Source organism: Pleurodeles waltl, chromosome 2_1 (assembly GCF_031143425.1).
Source record: "Pleurodeles waltl isolate 20211129_DDA chromosome 2_1, aPleWal1.hap1.20221129, whole genome shotgun sequence".
In the NCBI taxonomy this organism is placed as follows: domain Eukaryota; kingdom Metazoa; phylum Chordata; class Amphibia; order Caudata; family Salamandridae; genus Pleurodeles; species Pleurodeles waltl.
In genome coordinates this window covers 778,590,379-778,610,482 of record NC_090438.1, presented here as the reverse complement: position 1 = coordinate 778,610,482, position 20,104 = coordinate 778,590,379, and the positions used below count along the sequence as shown (strand labels likewise).

At 42.8% G+C, this 20,104-nt stretch overlaps 1 protein-coding gene across 1 annotated transcript in view; it reads right to left on the bottom strand.

Annotated features, from left to right (window-relative positions):
• Positions 1-20,104, bottom strand: part of KIF13A (kinesin family member 13A) — a 733,240-nt gene that overhangs the window by 528,669 nt on the left and 184,467 nt on the right. Inside the window, exon 3 of the mRNA XM_069218350.1 lies at positions 3,374-3,386. Within this exon, the coding sequence (XP_069074451.1) occupies positions 3,374-3,386 (13 nt within the window). The remainder of the gene's footprint in view (positions 1-3,373; positions 3,387-20,104) is intronic.

Below are 20,104 nucleotides of genomic sequence, written 5' to 3'. Positions count from 1 at the left end.
AAGGAATTGAAAGAACCAGGAGTTTGGGAGAAGGTTGGAAAGGGAATTGCTTCAGTGGGAAATTGGCTTGGTGGCATTTGGAATGGAATATTACTAAAAATAATACAGGGAATACTAATAGTACTAATTTGCATCTTTGGGATTTGGGGAATAAAGAGGGGAATACTAATGATCATGGCAAGAGTTAAGAGAAGGAAAGAAGAGAAAATGATGAAAAGAATGGCAGAAGAATACAAGGCAAGAACAAGGGGAACTAAAAGGAAAAGAGAACTGACAGAATTTTAATGGAATAAAATTTGTGGGAATAGTTTTGTGTGATGACAAGTAGTCATCAGAGGAGGGATTGATGACGCGGAAATGAAGGTTTTACATTTATTAGCGCATAAACGTAGTGCCGCAATAATCAAGTGTGACTTTAACCGAACTAATAAAGATTGTACGGGGACAAATGTGCACTCAGAGTAGTTTGCCAACATTTATAAGCGTGCTTTATATAACGTGATGTATTAGAATTGTACTAATCTGACATAACCGTAAACGTGTGCTATGATTTGCTTATTTGAAATGTTTTAACTTAGCATAACTAGTGGAGGCTTCGGCCTAGTTGCCTTGTCTCACGGTTTAGATGCTCGTGTTTTTATAATGTGCTAATAAAACGTGTATTCTTGCTTGAAGCTGTACTTTTCCAGTGAGATCGTTCACATGCTTATCTATAAGGTTTCGTGCCAGCCTGGCATCTTCTTCTTTGCTCCAAGGTCAATCTGCAGGTGCGGACAATGGAAGCTCTGAAAGTGAGTTAATTGGTAAAATATGTTGCAACTTACGTTCCCGACTCCAAGGATAATGTATGCCTAGGTAGAAGCTTGAGAACTGTTGTTTTTGATTGGACAATTTGAAGCCAACCTATGAACCCTCCAATGGAAGACCCTACTGGATTTGAACTGTTGTCTATTTAAACCTGGTGCACGAGAAGAAAGTAGCCCGTTACCCGTCATTTTGCAGGACATTGCAGCCATTATGGCTCATCTTGCTGACTTCGTCATTTAGCCATCTTCTACGATGCCAATTGATGTTCGACGCCATTTTGAATGAGACTTTGATGCTTTCTCTATTCGAGAGAAAGAGAGACTTTAAATAATTCTCGCCTTAGAGACTTTAACTTTGATTCGTCCCTTTGCATGAAGTAGTCGTCCTTTATCTTGCCGCTGTGAGGCAATTGCCCCGTCCACTTTACCCCTTTGCCCCGTCCCATGCTGATCAAAATCGGTACCTGTGAGACGAAGACTTCCTTGAATGCTGATTGAATTTGGTAAATATGAAAAAGGAAAAATGTACAATTGCATTGTGTTTCTTTTTAGGTAACCAACTGCTGATTTTTGATAAGAGCCCTAGTTAGGAGTTTTCCAAATCAATGTTACTAAATTGTTTTTGCATGAAGTCCCACATGCCAATGCTAATTTGAGGTTAGATGAGGATTCCTTTTGTTGCACGATGCAATTTGAGACCTTGTTATGCTGACTAATGTATGCAATTAGCTCATTACAGATTATAGTTTTAGTGATTTGCGTTGCTATTATCGAATGCATTGTTATTCAAATGCTGCATAGATTGCATCTTTTCCGCCGTTATGGACAGCTATTAATGTTCATTTACATATATCATTTGGTGTTGAGACACATTTATATTGTGCTAGCTTTGTTAATATAGGGAAATAAATTCATTAACTTTGAATAAACTGGTGTGGTTATTCATGGCCGAAAGGTCATGGTTCGCCGAAATGTTTTCTGGATTAATTGTTAAGTGTTATGTTGATCAGGGCATTGCTTATGTTCGTTATTGATTATTGATTAGATTAAATTGATTGATCACGGGTGAAGAGAGTCCCACTTGGTCAAAAGATTCATCGACCCAAGAGCGTCCAAATACAGGTAATTTATTAGGCTGGAACGCTCTATCACGTGCCCGGCACAAGCATCGCTTAATCATAGTTTGTTCAAGATGCCATGTCTACCATTCTGCAGCGCACATATTAGGCAGGCCCTATAAACCTTCAGCCTCCATGCCTGGCTTGCCAGTCCTACTTAACTTGGGCATTTTTGCATTATGGCTACTGTAACGTGGGCCCCAGCCTGAACTTTCATTGTAACGCATGTGCTCATCCTGACAGCCTTGACGTCATGCATTTCTGCACCAGTGTCAGAGCCGTGAAACGCCGCTTCTCTATTTTAGTGGCCGATGATTGGAGCCTGGCGCCACCACCTCCAAATCTTCGGAACACTTGTCGGAAATGCATCTCCACCTTCCCATGGCACACCTGCTCTGCAGGAGCGCGTGTAAACAAAGGAATAGACATGCTTTCACTAAACACATGCCAGACCTATTTCCGCTTTCAGTGCATACTTGATGGCAAATCATTTTCCAGAGAAATAGCTCTCATATTTTCAAACTCTTCGAAATGAAATACACACTTTTGCATTCGGGTTTCAAAATAAAAATAGGAATGTTCTGTTTTGTTCAGGGAGGTGAGAGGCATGGGCTGCAGTGCTTCATCCTCTTGAATGTGGGATGATTAAATTGACCCGCTCAGTGCGGTAAATCGCATAGATGGACTCTCCAGCTCTGTCGACAGCTGTTTCTCCTTTCTGTAACTTAGGAGGCTATTTTGAGAGTCCCGTCCCTTTCCTGCACCCCTCTTACGTACGTTCACCCGGTCAGCGGCCCTCTACGTGCCCTTGCAGGACGAGGCGGAGACTTCGACTGATATAGCAAACACAAGGAGGTCATTCATTACCTAAAAGCGAATATCTTCCTTGGAGACACATACATACACCTGGTATCTTAATCAAAGTTTGGTCCTTCCAAAAACCAATCACTTTAAAAGCCCAAGAAGGTAAACATGGGGGCAGTTTTAGAAAGAAAATTAAGAAAAAATGCTGCGAGTCATTGCTCAAAATCCACTAGTCCAAAAAAACAAACATCCATCATTCAGTGGCAGGGATAGGCGCTTAACAGCAGACTCCTAACTGTAGTTTCAAGTTACTTTTTGATTTAAGGAAAGGATGTAATGTTACAATGGGAGTGGACAAAGTAAGAGGGATCATTATGGCAACTGTTGTTATCATCGAAAGGTGGGAATTAGTCTGCAGGAGGACGTAGAGCCTGTAGTTTCCTTTTGAAAGGGTTGGTTGGAGCCAGTAACTTGCTAACATTTTATGTGCGGCACAATACTTGGTTAACTGTTTCTATCAAGCATTCTAGATCCATATCACACTACTAACTTAAATCCATGTTATTGCTTTTCCTCGAGCAACTCAACACCAATACTGCTGTTGTAAAATAAAAAAAAGCCAGCGTTGTGGCAAAGTGTGTATACTTTTGGTGGCTTTCTTGATTATTTTTTTTTAGAATTACATATAAATCAGATGAAAACGTATGTGTGAGACTTAAATTACCCCATTAATAAACTTACTGGTGAGCACGCAACACCCAACCACCATACAGAGAGAACAGAAATGTTTACCTGCTGGATACGCAAGTGAACTACCGGCCCGGTATGAACAGGAGAAATGCAAACCTACTCCCCTCTTCTTCGGTTTCTGCCCGGTCTCATATGTGCCCTCCTACTAGAACCTCAAATTGAGAGAAGGCACTGTGAATGGTCAATATGGAAAGGTCCAGTGGACCGTGACGGTGAATAGAGCGCAAGAAAGCAGTGCAGATGAAGGCCCTAGCATTAGTATGGTGCCATCACCTGGTCAGGATGTGAAGTGCTGCTGGGAGAGCGCAAGCCTCGAATCCGAATGAAGCAACACCTGCAAAAGATGAGAGCTGGCACAGGGAATGGCATTCACAGCCTGGCTATCAGAAGCTGCTTTTAGGGGCACAAATGGGGGTACAACTGGACTCGACTTTCCCGGGGACGGGGGCCCGTTTGGGGGGGCTAACTCTTTAGAAAGTGGGCGGGACAAGAATTTCAAGCAATGTAGGTAGAGATATCTTTATAGCCAATTTGAGCGAAAGAAGTGGTAAACTGAAGTTTAAACGCATTAGACAAACACAATCTTATTATGAGTGACAGACTGGGGTCCGTATTTATCCCAAAATGCCTCACCTGGGCTCAGCTGTTGGTGGCAAGACTACTTATTGTTGATAGGCAGTGCTTGATCCATTTACTGCATATGGATATTTCAATTTGTGACCTGTTTACTTTGCTGTGGTTAGATATCATCCATTATTTGACTTTGATTCATACTCAGTCCGATGTTATCTCAAAGTCAGATGAGTTTTCATACGCAAGTATGATGTGTTTATTATCTGCTTAACAATAATACTTGAAATTGAAGGCGCAGATTTGATGCAATATAGAGCTAAAATAAATGTTAAAGAAGTGCTACCACCGAGAGTCAAATGCTGAAGTGGCTGTATGTGGCCCAGTTGTGAAGCCTAAGTGGGACAGTCTCTGGAGCATCCAAGGTAAAGCACCTCTGCCCCCACGGCAGTAGCCCATGCACTCTGAACTGGATCTGATACACAGCCTATGCAAGCAAGGATACACATTCAGTGACCAACTATACACTGTATGCCACGTATGTCTGTATAGTCAGTGTCATTTACTTAACACTAAGTTTCCAATGGGAGTCAAAGGTGCAATGGGTTCAGCTAGGAATGATGAAAGAGGCACTACACGCACTGAATGAAATGAATTAAAACAAAGATATTTTGAATAAAACTAGTATTGTTTTAAAAAACACTTCACACTTTTGGATAATCACCAGTGCAACACAACACATGCGATAACTCCATGTGTTATTCTTGAAGTGTTAATGTACTTAAGTTAATGTATAGAGCTATGAGGTGAGTTTTTAAGCACTGTGTTGAAGGTGTTTTCAATACTTCTGAGATGTACTTTTTAGGTCTAGCTATGGCCAAACTGTCATCAACAGCAAAGAAACACAGCTGTCAGAGAGACATCGACTCCTCCCACATGTTAACCTTGCGTACAGTGCCTTCTATCGACTCCTGGGTGGTGTTCCCTCATCTAACACAGGTACCCCATTAAAATGCAATTAAGTGGCAGTGCGCAAAAAGAAGACACCTCACAATGATGTGATAACATTAGCTAGTAATACTCTGAGCCAACAGCAGTATAAATGACAGAAATATTGGTGAATGGATTTCTCCCATGGTTGCTATGTCCAGCGTCATGGCGCAGCAGCATCTGAGTCTGTTTGCTTTTTCTTCCTCATTTGCAATAATGACATTCAAAACAAGTAAGTGCGTTATGCCTGACCTTCCTTAACTCCAGAAGGGCTACTAACAGCAGCCTTAGCCTGCGATCCGGCGTTGCAACAGCCACATCCCAGTCCCTCCTCCAACACCAACCTACAAGCTCACTTCACTGGCTCCTCCACGGACTGCTTACATCTCACACCCCAGCTGCATCCTCAGCACCTCTCCCCTCCGGTACCATCCCCTGCAGACCAGATCACAGCCAGAGTTGCAGTGCTTCATCCGTAGCCTGCTGTGCTGCTTCCAGTTCAGCCGCCTTCACCTGCTTTCACCACTCCCTCTTGGCTGATCCCCACAGCCTAAGACTGATTCCGGCTTCAACACCATCCCCCACAGCCTCAGCTCATTCTCCTTTCACATACCATCTCTCAGTCTTAGTACACTCTCCCCTCTTACGTTGCACCTGCGGTTACAAACAGAACTGAATAAGCATCTAGTACTGCGGGAAGGACAGATACTCTGACTGCATTTGTAGACGTGTGCATGTTCACAAGTGTTCGGTAGTTTAATGTGTGCTGTGTCAGCGGTGGGGTCTGAAAGCGCTGAGTGACAGTGAGTGGTGTAAGTGCGGGGTAAGCAATGTGAGTGCAGAGTGAAAGAAATCTCCGTGTCAGTGCAAGGTGAGAGGTGTGCCAATGGGAGAGCTCAGTGACCAGAGCGCACTTGTGAGTGGAGGGGTGGAGTTAATGGTGAGCCCGTGTGAGCGGAGGATGACTTGTGATCCTATGTGAGTGTAGTGTGAGCTGTGGGAATGCAGGATGATGTATCCCTACACACTCTAAATAATTCGACCTATCCTTGGCAAGTGGGGATTCAGGTGTAATATCAGCTATGATTATCAAAGCGGAACCTGCAACAAAATGTCAGCCTTTTGGACACGCATAAAGTTACTTTTCTAGACATGAAAGAGTCATTGAATGTCAGAGTCTGATGCTGAGCTCTGGAAAAAGTCCTCTTGGTACTTCGGGCCAAGACTTCGTGTGGATTCTGCCACCCATGCCCTTATATCAGACACAAGGCCACTTCCCCTTCATCTAGTGACTAAAATGTGCATCCTAAAACAGGGCAACCTGGTCTCAAACACAGCTTACCTGCTAGACAAAATCTGTTTTTACCTTAAGAAATTACTTTATTTCACTATGCCTCCATATCGTCTATAGTCCCTTTTAAGAGTACCTTAAAAAACTCAATTTAAGATGTGCCCTCCACAAAAACCTCACTTTTATATGTTTTAATAGACTTCAATGCTGCTCCATATGTTAAATAAAACCAAGCAAGGATCACATGGCAACTGACTTACCTCTGGGTTCACTACTAGCCAGGGCCAACTGGAACTATGCGACAGAGGAGGAACAAATTATGCAGCAGTATTGACTAAATTATGAGTCAACAAAAGGTAAATCATGCAGCATAATGCGGCACATTGTGTGATAGTATTTTATTATTTTGTCATTTTTACACATAGTAACATTCTCTCGGAAAGAGTTCACCTTATTAATGACAATTTAACATCTAGCTACAGGATTAAAAAACTGAAATATGACCATTCAACCTTTGCGAGGGGACTTCCAGAGCACAGGAACACACATTGACACTTTTATTGTAAATTTTGATACGTTTGAACTAGAAACCATCTTTTTTGGTCAAAATCTACAAATTATGCTGCAGACAAAGGATTATGTAGCAAATGCAGCAGTTACAATACTATTTTAAAACCCCTTTGAACAACACAATTTCAATGTCCCTGCTAACAGCAATGTCATTGCAGGCATGAACGCTTCAAAGCTTACGTTTGGAAAACTCCGAGTTCAATGTAGAAATTAATTTTATTGTACTTAAGTGAACCACTTCCAAGTTAGCAAAGTATATTCTTTTTGAAATGTGAGTCTTTGGCACATTTTTAAATAATGAATCAAATACCATATGGATGGCTGAGTTACTATTTTGTAGCTTACAGGCAAACCAGGCAAATGGCTGGACACTTTATATTAATGTGCCACATGCCCACCTTTGTATTGCAAATGAAATCCTTTCATCCTTTCTCTCACTCTGGCAGCAACAGTCCATAACAAGAGTGGGGACAGCAAGGGGGCGGGTAGCACTTAAAACACACAAAGACCCGTGAACTGATAAATGGTCTTTTAAAGACCTGTGAAGTACCTTGGATGAGGCAGAATCTGAGTCGTCAGCCTCTGACCAGCCCCAGCACCAGTCTACGACAGCTGACTAACTGCCCATGCACTCCACAGCCGGGGCTACTGGGGATGACTAAAGCCCTTTCAGCTTCATGGGTGATGCACGCCTGGTCACAAATCAATCCAGCCTTCAACTTCAGTCTTTTTGGTAGCTAGCCCTGGGCTTCTCTGTTGCATCCCTGGCATCAAGTGCATCCCTTGTCTCCTTGCTCCTTAGGAAACACTTCGCTCTATTGATACTTTAGACCAAGCTGGAGATTGGCGAGTCACTCCGGCTCAACAAAATGCCAGCACCGTCTGATTTTACAAGTTCTCACTTTGGAAAAAGGACACTCCAACATACTCCGTCCACTCCCCGCTCAAGATCGGTCTTCTACTGTGACATGTTGACTGTTAAAGGTGGAACCGTACATAGCCGGCTTCTTCTGGCGCAGTCTTCAGTGACCTCTGGCCTGGTGTACAAAGGAGGAAGCAACATAGGTCATGGGGGTGGATTGCAACATTTGTGGCACAGGGTAGAGTCTGGGGCAGTTTGCCCTTCCTGCCCTAGCAGCTGCTCCTGCTGACTGTCAGAGGATGTGGAGGACCAGGGCATGCTGGGGCCACAGCTTCAGCTTCAATAGCAATTCAGTGGAGAAGGCTGCCTGGGAAGGAGGGCGTAAGATGCTCATGAGGGTTTCAAACCAATAACCGAGAGTCCATAAGCATGACCTAGTGGTGTTGATGACTATCACCAAATGGGATATTGCCGAGGGGGCCCCACCCCCTCAGGAGCCCCCCAGGAATGTAAACTTTCTCTTTATCTAGCTCACCTTCGTCTATTTCCATATTTCAGCCTCTCTGCTCACCTCCATCTCAGAGTCTCTCTCGCTTTCACCTTTGACATTTCAAGGATTTTTGGGTCCCTCGCAACAAAAATATTTCAACCGTTTTTGTGTTAACAGTTTCTTAAAGTTTGTTTGGTATCATGAAGGCTTCAATTATCAGAAAATTAGCATTAAAAGTGCAAACGTGGAGGCCCCAAAATAGGTCTTGTTCAGGGCCCTAAAAGTCCATAAGACAACACTGACTGGCACTAGGAGGATTGGTGGGCAGATAATCATATGATCTCTCGCATATGGCTTGAAACCCTGAAGTGAGATGGGGAACATTCATCTCACCAGAACAGTAATTCATAAACTGAATGACCACGGTTGTCCCGGCGCTCACATGGCTTACTCCTACACCAGGACGTCCTATCTATTAACTGTTCTGTAGTGATTGCTTGCCAGACAATAACTTGCTTCTGCTTACACTGACATTTTTTGCCATTTCTCTTACTTATAGTTCATTCTATGTTTTGTTCCACCTTTCTTGGAGAAAGATCACTGAATGAACCTATTTCTCCTGCCGTGACTTCTCACAAGTACTGTGTATTTATGGCACAATACCCATTACAGAGAAGGAAATAAGGTCCACCGGTTGGTCTGGTGTCGCATCACATCACTCTAATCGATGGTGGTTTGCAGGCTATCTTTATTCAATGTTTTGCTTTCTTAATCTGCAAACATCAAATTAGAAATGTTACAATACCAGGTAAACAGTTTGCTGTAGGTAACAGAAAAGTGCTGATTATTAAAGCCAGTGTATTTTGAGTTTGTGGCTATTTCCTAGTGCTGAAACATGCCACACTACTCTACGTCAGGTTAGACTAACTAAATATAACACTGCCATGTTCAAACATGACAGGCAGCTGCCTACTAAGGCTTTCTACACTGAGGGTTTGATAACAGACAAGGAATACTGTGGCGTATCATTGCTGCCCAAGCCTCGGAAGACCAACACCCCAGGACCGATCTCTCTGCTGGAGTGCCAGGAGACACGTTGTTGGCAACCCTGGATGACAGGTGATCATTTGATTGCCAAAGAAGTCTATCACTCTAAAGTTTGGCACACCAACCCTGTAGAAGATTGGTGTTTCACAGTGGAGAAGCTGCGGGCTTAAGCGCCATTAGATGTGTGTCAAACTCAGTTGATCTGTCAATGCTATGATTAGCAGTGTCCTACTGCTCACTGGAAGGAGTCAGATAGCATCCAGACACAAAAAAACCCACTTTTCCAAGCTTAGGCTAGTCTAATTCCACCATATTCAAGTCTAGCCTCCCATGAACTTGATGTTCAAATGGAAATTTCCCTTCTGCAGTTCTGTATTGTATTGTGTGAAAGAATACGAAACCAATCAGAGTACCGAAAAAGTTCATATATTTTACTTCCTACTATATAATCTATATATATCTATATCACACAGTGGCAGTCGCCACTGTGTAGTTATAATTAGGACCTAATTACCGTAGAAAATGCATTTTTGGTTTCACTAGTAACTTAAGCTATTTGATGAATCTTCAAAAAAACTTTCCAAAAACAAAAGTCATCCACCTCTGCTTCTTCCTGGAAAGTTTTGGGGTAGTCAGTTAAGCAGGGCGAGAAAAAAAGGGTCCCAATAAAGCATTTCCCCATTCTTTAAATAGTGCTACAGCCCAAACCGTTGGGCCAAATTACACCAATTTTGGCAGAAAGCTAGATCTCTAACCTGAAAGCGTGCTTTTTGTGATTTTGTGTTACTCTGTTCAGTATTTTTTGAGCAACTAGGGTTAAAAATATATAGATATCTGGATTGTTAGGCTGGAATGAAAAACTTTAACTACCTTCTGGTTGGCTGAGGGGCTTTTTCAGAGTGAGTGCTCGGTTTGGTTGGCTGCAACAGGAACAGAAATGTTGCCGCAGCCATTGGAGGACTCAGAGACTTGGTCCTGATCTAGAATTTTTCTTTATTTTATTAAAGGACATAAGGGGAGCGTTAGGGATACCCTGAGACCCTACTCTTTGTGGTGAGGGAGGAGTGACCCTCAAAAGGACTGCCTTTGTGCCAAAATGACTATTTCTATTGATTTATTTTTAATCCTGGCATGGTCCCGCAGGAGTCCTGAATGAAATGTCTATTTTTTTTTGTTTTAATAAAAATGAGGCATACCACGTTTTGTTTATTTAATACCATGATGGGTCAGGGCCCATGGGTTTGCGCATGTTCGTTTATTTTTATTTATGTGGGGAAAGGCATGCATGGGGGGCCTCCCTTCTCAAGACGACGTTCGCCCTGTTGATCCCACCCTGAGAGGCCCGACGCAATGCTGTTCCAGGGACCCAGTCACTGAGATAAAGTAAGATTATGGTCTCTGCCCACCCTTCACGCAGGCAGTGAAACAGTGCTTTACATCTCCGGCAGGAGCCATGTAAAAAGGCCAAGTAAATACGTTTTCAGACAGGATCCCTATCCTCAAGACACTCCAGTTAGGTGCCAAAGCTCCTACTGTGCATATCTTTCCGCCTATGCACAGCTCTTCACAGAGAGCTCATTCCTGCTAAACATCCAAGCCACATTAGGTGTCCAAGCCCCTACTATGCACAGACATCATTCACCCTGTCCATAGCTCTTTAGGGAGAGGCCATTCCTGCCAGACACTCAAGCCTCATTAAGTCTTCATCGCCTACTATGAAAGGCAGTCATGTGATGCACAACTTTTCATGGAGGGTGTACTACCTACAGACTCTCAAACACTGTTAGGTGGTGAAGGCCATACTATGCACAGCCCTAGTCCTGTGGGCACCTCTTCAAAGACAGCCCACACCCGCCACACATGCTAGTCTATTAAGATACCAAGAATGTTGCAAATGCATGTAATCATTTGCATTACAGAAGCTATAGCATACTTGTTCCAGATTTAGCTCAACAAAAACCTTTCATTGTCAGAAGCACATAGTAAATCAATGATGTCACTGAGCATGTCAGGAGTGATGCAATACGTGAGGTCATAAGCAGTGCATGGAGGGGCGCAAGTTACAGTTAGATAGGTAAATAATAACTGAGGAATTCCAGTGTTTCTTTGTTTAAATGGTAGTTTGTAGCGGATATTTTCACATTACTATTACTATTACAACACTTTAACCTTTGCTCTTTTAAATGATATACATCATACTTAACAGGATGATGTTTATACTACATGTTTATTATGGGGGTAGTTATTCAAAAAAGGTGCTGTCATCAAATTACAACCTACAAAGGGTAACGATGGCAATTAGAATACTATCTTTCAAGAATAAATTATTGGTAATACAATGGACAGTGTTGAAGGCCAGAGGATTGATGCATTTCTGTGGTTGCAACGTTTACCACTTTATTATAAATTGACTGAATTTTTCACATACTTTGCTGATTTCACCAAAATGTTGTTTCTAACTATAATGGATAACAGACTATGTGTTGCATTATTTGCAGTTTTTGCCACAATTACAAAAAGCTTGCGGGTTTACTAGACCCTCCATGACACACAATCCTAACAGCCCAGACAATGGTAAAGCTTTGCAGAATGGTTTGAGGGTTACTATTATGATGATGAAAACAACAGTTTCCAGTGAATACTGAAATAGTTCCCATATTTCACAGTTCACTGTGAAAAATGGGATTTTATACCACTGAAATGTTCGTGCAATAAAAGTACCCGCACATGTAATATATATAGCTATATATATAGCTGTAGCTAGGTGTAAACACTGTAGTGTACTAAACTGTTCACCAGAGCTGATTCTTGATGCGAAACCCGAAGACTAGTTTTAGTAACCTAACAGGTTCAGACAAAATAAAAGAGGCACACCTTAAATTACAAGAAGTGGGCTGCTGGATGCACACGGTATATTTTTCACAAGTATTTTATTCTGGTGGCTAGAAGGGACAAAGTTAATATATATATATATATATATATATATATATATATATATATATATATATATATATATACACGCCTGCAACACTCATTTATTAATCATTGGTGAATGTATGCTTAATAGGATCTGGTGAACGTGTGTACTGCTGTTCCTTCAAAAATGTTTGCCTTTTGCACAGCCTAGGTATAATTTAGTATCAACGCATAGTAAAATGAAATAGATAAAACTGCCACCAATTGTAATGCAGCATAATTTGCCTTTTCTTGTCACATAATTTATAACCCAGACCAATGCAGCCATCCACCCATAATTCCAGTGGCTCTAGTTATTTGGCACATATCAATGCCATTATCAAACACTGGGGACAGAGGGTAGTCAATTCTATAAAGGATATTTGAAAACTCAGTTCACAGACATACCACCTGAAGGGGGCTGAAGCACGTCTATTTGGGTATTGTGACAGCTGCACTCAATTGCTGGATGGTAACAATTTGGCGGAGGATTGGATGCAAACATTTCTATGAATAAAAGGAAAACAACACACCACAAACTAAGCACATACACTTACTTCGGTGCCACAGAATGACAAACTGTTGCCTCTACCTTAAGAAACAGTGGCAGAAGAGACCATGTGGTGATGCTGCCGAGGTGCCCCAGAGGGAACAAGGCTGCTTCCTTCAATTCAACCTACTGGGGAACTCGACATATCTTCTCTCACAAATGCCTGGCACCAGCATCCTTACAAAGACAACTCAATATTGGGTTAAAGTGTGAGGGCAGATTAATTACGTACAAGAAACCCCTTTCTGACTGCTAACAAACACACAGCATGTGTACAGGAAGTATGAAAGCGATCAGAGGCCAGAGAGCATTCCTGCATTGTGTGGTAGCAAGCTCGCCAAGGGCAGGCCAGTAGGCTCCGTGAATCCTTGGCAATGAGTGGCACTTCGCACAATGGTACCCCGATTCCGATCCATACACATCACACAATATCAATGTGAAATAATGCTGAGAAAGCGCTCCTGTTTCTAGGCTACCATGGAAGAAGCCAATGATCAATCACATTGGCAACAAAAGTATAAGAAAGGTGTCCCTAAAAACGTCCACAATCCACTGGAGGCCTTTACAGTTTATTCTCATACAATGGCTTGTTTTTTTAATTTCCCGGCCGATCACAGAACCCAGGCCGCAGCTAAAATCTGCAGAGCAGTCCATGGCCAACAAGGAGAAAGCCCTGGGTGCGCGTGCGCGTCTCACTTCAGTCTCCTGCACTCACATCCACACCGCCATCAAGCAAGCTATACAGGGTTGGATGATGAACATATTATCTCGGACACTTTAAGACATTTCAGCAAGTGCTGCAGGCCGAGGCACCCCTCTGGGAGATTGAAAACAAAAAAACGGAGGTAAATAGCCTTTAGATGTCTAGCTACAAGAGGAATCGCTTACAGTTGTGACGTCTCTCTCTTCATATAGTACCCCGTGACAACCGTTGTGCAAAAGCCACCAAGCCTTTAAAAAATAATAGACAGAACCAATTTATTTCGTGCAGCAAATATAATATCTTTTGACTCTTCATTCACAAAAAAAAGTGGGTAACAGGTTCTGATATCTGCCCTCCGGTACAGAACAATGTCATGGAAACTGTCAGAGCCCTTTCGCTCCTCCACAGCAGTGGGTTACTGCAGACCTGAAATGGGCTGAGAACAAAAACGTTACACTACGCAGCAGGGAAAAACAGACGTTTGCAAAGGTGCCCGGTGACGTCATTGTGGTGTCATAGAGCGGAGACCCGGGAAGTTGGGGCTCGAGCCATCCTACTAAGCTGATTCAACATTTGCAATGCAAGCACGTTTTTTCCAGAGCATATCAAAGCAAATGCAAATCTGCTGTGCCACAGGTGCATGCCCATGAGAAGATTAAAATAACGGAATGGGTGAAATATTTGGCGGAAGCCCCTTCGCCTCTTTTTCCTACCATAGGCTTGCAGAAAGGGTAATAGAATCTCCTAGTTGCCTCACAGACCGGACCTGCTTACTGCTCTTACACCAATGACATTATAAATGCACGTTTTGTCTTGTAGTCATTTTGTTCGTATTGTTATGCCGGATTGGATCGGAAAAATAGCAGTTAAAGTAACTGACTTGAAACACTATCTTGAAATGTCTGATTAGCAATCCTACACTGACAAAGTGGCAAGGTCTTGAAATTACTGGACATGTGAGTTTAATGCAAATAACAATAACACACTTTTAGAACGAGTAAATTGGGGCAGAGGGAGAAAATAAGTCCCGACTAGCTAAAATGTGTGCATCCCTTAGAGACTTTACAACATTTGGTGCATTTTAAATGTGTGCAAATGTACCTTCCCACTTTTATCGTTTCAAAACCCTCAAAACTCACCTGTGGGAACTAGGACTGAGAGATGTCAGGTTCACCGCTATTTTACTTTTCTTTTTCTGGATAACAGCATCTTACGGAATCCAAGACAATATTGGGCCTGGGACACAAAGCTCTGAGCAGGGACACAGCTCATCGTAATGCTCCACTGGGCGAATTTATTTCTGGGCGGTGGGGGGACAATCCAATTTGTTTTGCAATATGTGGAGCCCTTATGAATATTTTAAGATGTAAGATATGACCCTTTTCAACCAGCTCATATCCAAACCTGCAAACAACGGTGCCTCAGGCATCTGTGGCCAAACCAACAGCACAGTCGTTCAACACCGCTTGGTATTATGTAAATTGTGCTGTTGGTCATGTGATAGCCAACAAAAATACATGTCTAATTTTCACAAAACACTGGGTCAAATATTCTCGGCCTCTGTGCGTTGTCGGTGGATACAACGTGACACACAGCAAAAAACTCTTTAATTTTATTACTATTGAAAACATTTTTCACTACGAGCCCAGTGGGAAAGGCAATTCATATATTATGTGTAGGAGTTTGGGAGGAGGGGTGTCACTGAGATTATAAAGGAAAAAAAAACATCAAATTATCACTTTTGGCGTCATGGATAATCTGCTTTCACGGCGTTCATTTGATTCCTAGAAATGACAAAACACGTTCTGTCAAAGACAAACAAATTTCTGGAAACCCTGTGAAGGTCATGGGAACGGAAAACAGGATCATGCAAAACATAGAAAATAGCTCATAGCTCGTTCAGGGACAAGGCTTCCCTGAAGCTGCTCTCACCAGCAGTGGTCAGGGAATACCCCAAATAGGACAAATGCATTTTCAGAAACAATGAGTGGGCGTCAGTCAGCGCCTAAAGTACCGTTGTATTGAGCAAGGCAACAGCACTAGTAATGATTTATTAGTGTTGGTGATGTGTAAAGTGCCATACAGGCCCGTATGGTTCAAGACAGTTTATATACGTACATATGTATGCGTATATACACACACACACATATATATATATATATATATATATATATACATACACATACACACACACACACATATAATAATATATATGTTAATGGGGTCAAAGTACAGGATAGAAGGGTATAACAATGGAATAACGCCGGTGACTGAGCGAGGCCCACTATTAAAAAAAAACCAAAGGCCAGAATGCCAGCCTTCTCAAGCTATGCACCCCGGATCTGAAATAGCACCCTGCCACCGAGCAGGCCCCTCCTCTTTTCCATTTCACTAAGGATCTGAAAAAAAATATATATCTTCAAGGAACCTTTCTCCAGCTGCGAGAAGTTTACTCTCGCCTCATCTGGTACCATGTATCGCACACAAGCGTAGCCTCCGTCCACTTCAGCTCTATACACTATTCTGACTCACAAATTATTCCCCATTTATACATAAATGACTACGGAGCACCTCTGACTCCCATCAGTAATCGCGTTATTAATGTGAGACGTACATTTATCCCAAAGTTCACTGCCTCTATAAAGCCGTCATCTGGCGATCTACTGAATTTGCTGGAGGTTTACATTATTATCTTTATAATCAACTGCCGCGTGTACGTTACTAAATGTCTTGGCGTCATTGTAATCCTCTCTAGCTGTGACATCAACCTACTGACACGGAGCCCAGCTCACGACTGGGAGCGCAGCCCTTCCATTCCCACTCTCCACTGTGGGAAAAGGGCATCTGGGAAAATTAACTTTCAGACAGCTGTACTTTACAAGCAGGTTATCAGCGAAGACAAACGGCTGGGCCTTGGAAAAGGTTACATTTTATTTATTTTTGCAAACATATGCAGGACGAAAATACATTGCAAATGTGTAAAGATAAAGGTGTCACCCTGCAGCCCGGACACACCCATCCTGTCACTGAATTGTGCTGCCTTCTTTATTTTTAAAGAAGCTGAGACAATGGATGACACTGTCCTATGCTGTGGTGGGTGGGAGCAAAATGTGAGTGGCACTTGAACAGGCCAAGGGAGGCGTTTGATTAAGAGGGAAGGCTGGGAGGGAGAGCGAGATCAAGTAATTACGAGCTTTTTTTTTGTTAATAGAAAATATGAAGTTGGTCAAAGTAAAAACGGTTTATAAGCCAGACTTAAAAATATAAGACGTCTTTAGATGCCACAACATTTCTGCTAACGTTTAAGCATCCCATGAGGTACCGTAGGCAAGGGCATTTTACGGAAATTATTAGTCACATCAGAGTTATGTGTGTGTGTGAAAATCCTTTGCCCTCAAGCTTTTTGCGGCTGACATCCTCCTGGTGACTCACATTATCCTTTCAATGTACAGCCTGGGGTATTTTATTTGGTACACAATACTGGTCATTGATGTTCCATACAGGAAAAAAGGGAAGTACAATTTAGTGCTATTCACCATCTCAATAGGAAACAGAAAAATCACTACACGAGATTTCAAACAATATTCTATTAAAGCAAAAGCTGTACTTCAGAGAAATGCTGTCAGACAAGTCGGCCCGCCACAACAGCGGTGGACGCGCACAGCAGCCTTGGAAAATGTTTTGATGCCAGCCATATGGCAACAGGCCCCACTCCGCAAAGTTTTGAATGAACTCCTGCCACTTTTTTAACAGGGCAAACATTTTTTTTCGACTGGTCGACTTTCAAAATACGTTGGTAAAAGAAACTGGGTTAATAGTTTAAAGATGTGAGTCAAGCACAAGTAATACGTCTGCAATTGTCTTTTTACTGAGAAAAACACAACCCATAGTAGCACGTCATTCTCTTAGGGTAGCAAAGCACAGCAGTCCAAGGCCTGCTCCTGGTAGGTGGTGGGGGCTAATAACCCTAGTGCACTGGTATGCAACACTCAAATTATTATCCAGTCATTGCGTTTTCTTTTTAAAAGGAAAACTGTTTTCATTAAGCATACACTATTGAATGTTGTGCATTAATTTACCAATATGTACATTCATGTAGATGGAAATACTTTTAGTGACACCCTCATGTCACATTACACCCCCGGTGTGCCATGATCCCTATAATAACAATAACCTTGCATATAATAGATGTCATATCACAATATAAGGGTCTGTCATTATCAATAAGGCAGGACTACTGGCCCTGACAGGGTGTCACCACATTAATAAAAGAAGCAAAAACATGTTAAAATTCACAATTGCCAAAGCACTGAAATCAATGGGGGCAGTATAAATAGGCACGTTTTAACCCACTCATTTAAGTCGACAGGGATAGTACCATAATTCGATAGCATTTATTATACTGTTAAACCGTGCACTGTCAGCCGTCAACATTTCCAATAAAGCACTTAACTGAACAACGTGTTCCAGAGTCTTTCTTTTACTTCGACTAAACTGCTACTGCAGCTTTAGCCAACAGGGTTCCCTGCCTTTTAGAGCACAACTGCAAAAGCACCAGCTACAAGAAAGCTTGAATACAGGAGATTTTACCAGGTGCATGCCCATCACCCCATGAGACTTAGGGCAATTGGTTAAGAAACATTTTAAGGGGGCTGCTGTGCGTCTTGCAGATCTTACCCCAAAACACTAAAACACAGTTGGTGGTACTCCGGGTCATCCTTGGGGCACTTCGAGTTCATTATGCAACTTTTGGTGTCCCTGGCAGGGGCTAATGAAGAACACCATGCCTGAGAGAATGCATAGTTAATGAGTGTCCGAAACAAGGTTTTTTGATGGCTGCTTCTGCACCTCGTTTCCTTTTGTCTGCGGATGTACCAGTCCCATCCCCAGGAAAATTTGTGCTGAAAGGTGCGGCAACCTCCATGGGTTTGGCCTTCACCAGGGAACTCTTGAAGTACCATCACCAAGCGCTACGTGCTTTATTCTCTACTCAGTACCCCTCATGGATATCATCTCCAACATCACACGGCCAATCTTGATAATCTGGGTTTGTTTGGCTCCTGTTGTCCAACCTTAGCCACCAGGAGCCTTTTCTTCAGGCCTCTTGGTCTCAAACAAGCTTTTTCATCAGGAAGGCTGTGGTTTTACAGCTTCCAGGGATACTGGTGCTCTCAACTGCTTTAGAAGGGTGGGGGGCATCTCCCACTTACCCCGCTGCAGGCAGACAGCCGGCAGAACACCACCAAGCACCACTCCCAAAATCCCACAGTTTCCTAGGCCCATGAAAGGCACCTGTGTGTCAGCAGAGTCAAGGGCCAAACAACTTAAGTCCCAGGGAACCATCCAGGCTCCACTAACAGGACCATTCTCCCAAATGTTCCTTAGGAGGCTTAAGGGGGAAAGCACCACTGGCTCTGGGGAGATTCATCAAAGTCCTAGGGGCCAGTTGAAGTCAAAGTCCATCCTTGCCAGGGCATCATGTGGTTTCTCCTGCAGCTAGGCATCCTTTTGCCACCATTGCTCCCAAGTCCAGTGTATTCTCATCAGTCCCCCTTTGTGCAGGGTTTTTTAAGTGGGTGGAACGTTCTAGCAGCCAGGCATCCCTGGCCAATCCTTGGGTGCCACATCATTACGCTACCACTTATTTCAACCCTGCTGGACAGCATTCTAGGACATTCCAATATGGCAACATCAAGTTGTTTGTGGAAACAGCTACCTTAAGAGCCACAGGTCCGACACAGGTGCTTGATGTCTTCCCACCAAACCTCTAAGGCAAGCCCCTCCTGTGTTTGGCTCCAGAGGTCTAGCTCTCCTTTGTTTCTTGGGGCCTGGACTGTCCCAGCCCAGGTGCAGTGCGACGAGCTAATTAACAGAAGCAGATTTTCTCCCTACCTTTCCCTTCCCCAGGAACTGGCTTAAGCACTGTTAATGGCGCTATTGTGTTGAAAGGCCTTTGATCCTCTTGGAGAGCAGAGTAATTAATCTGACCCAGTAGGAGAGGGAAAAGGAGTGGAATTGGCTTATAAGCTGAACCAGGAGAATATTATAAAACGCAAAGTGCCATAAGGAGTACAGGTATGATGTAAGGGACTGTGGATTTACACTTGAGGTGCATGTATGAATCCTAATTCAATATCTTGCTGGACTTTGTAGACATAAGTGGGGTCAAAACTGTACTTCAGTGCAAATTTCGACTATATTGTGCAACACAGTTTAAGCACACAGACCATTAATAAGCAATAGAGACCTACACTACAAATGTCTACTCTCATTATAAGGCCTACCCGTGGTCAGTTCCAATACCTAAAAGGTGCCTTCTGTGACAGGCTACCTGTGCACAGACACCATGCTGTGCAAGAAGGTAGTCTCATGCACACAAGTTAAACAGGTGAGCACGTGTGTGTTCTCATGTGGTGAAGTGTAACCAGCCAAAAGTATCATAGCCTACCAGCGGATCAGCAGTTATCTTAAAAGGTAGACCCTGGAGAATACCACTCCGTCCATTTACAGTGAAGTTACTGTGAGTGAGATTCAGGTGGTGAGACTCGCTCACAGTAAAAGTTCAAGAACAGAGTAGTCAAATCCAAGGGGATTAAAT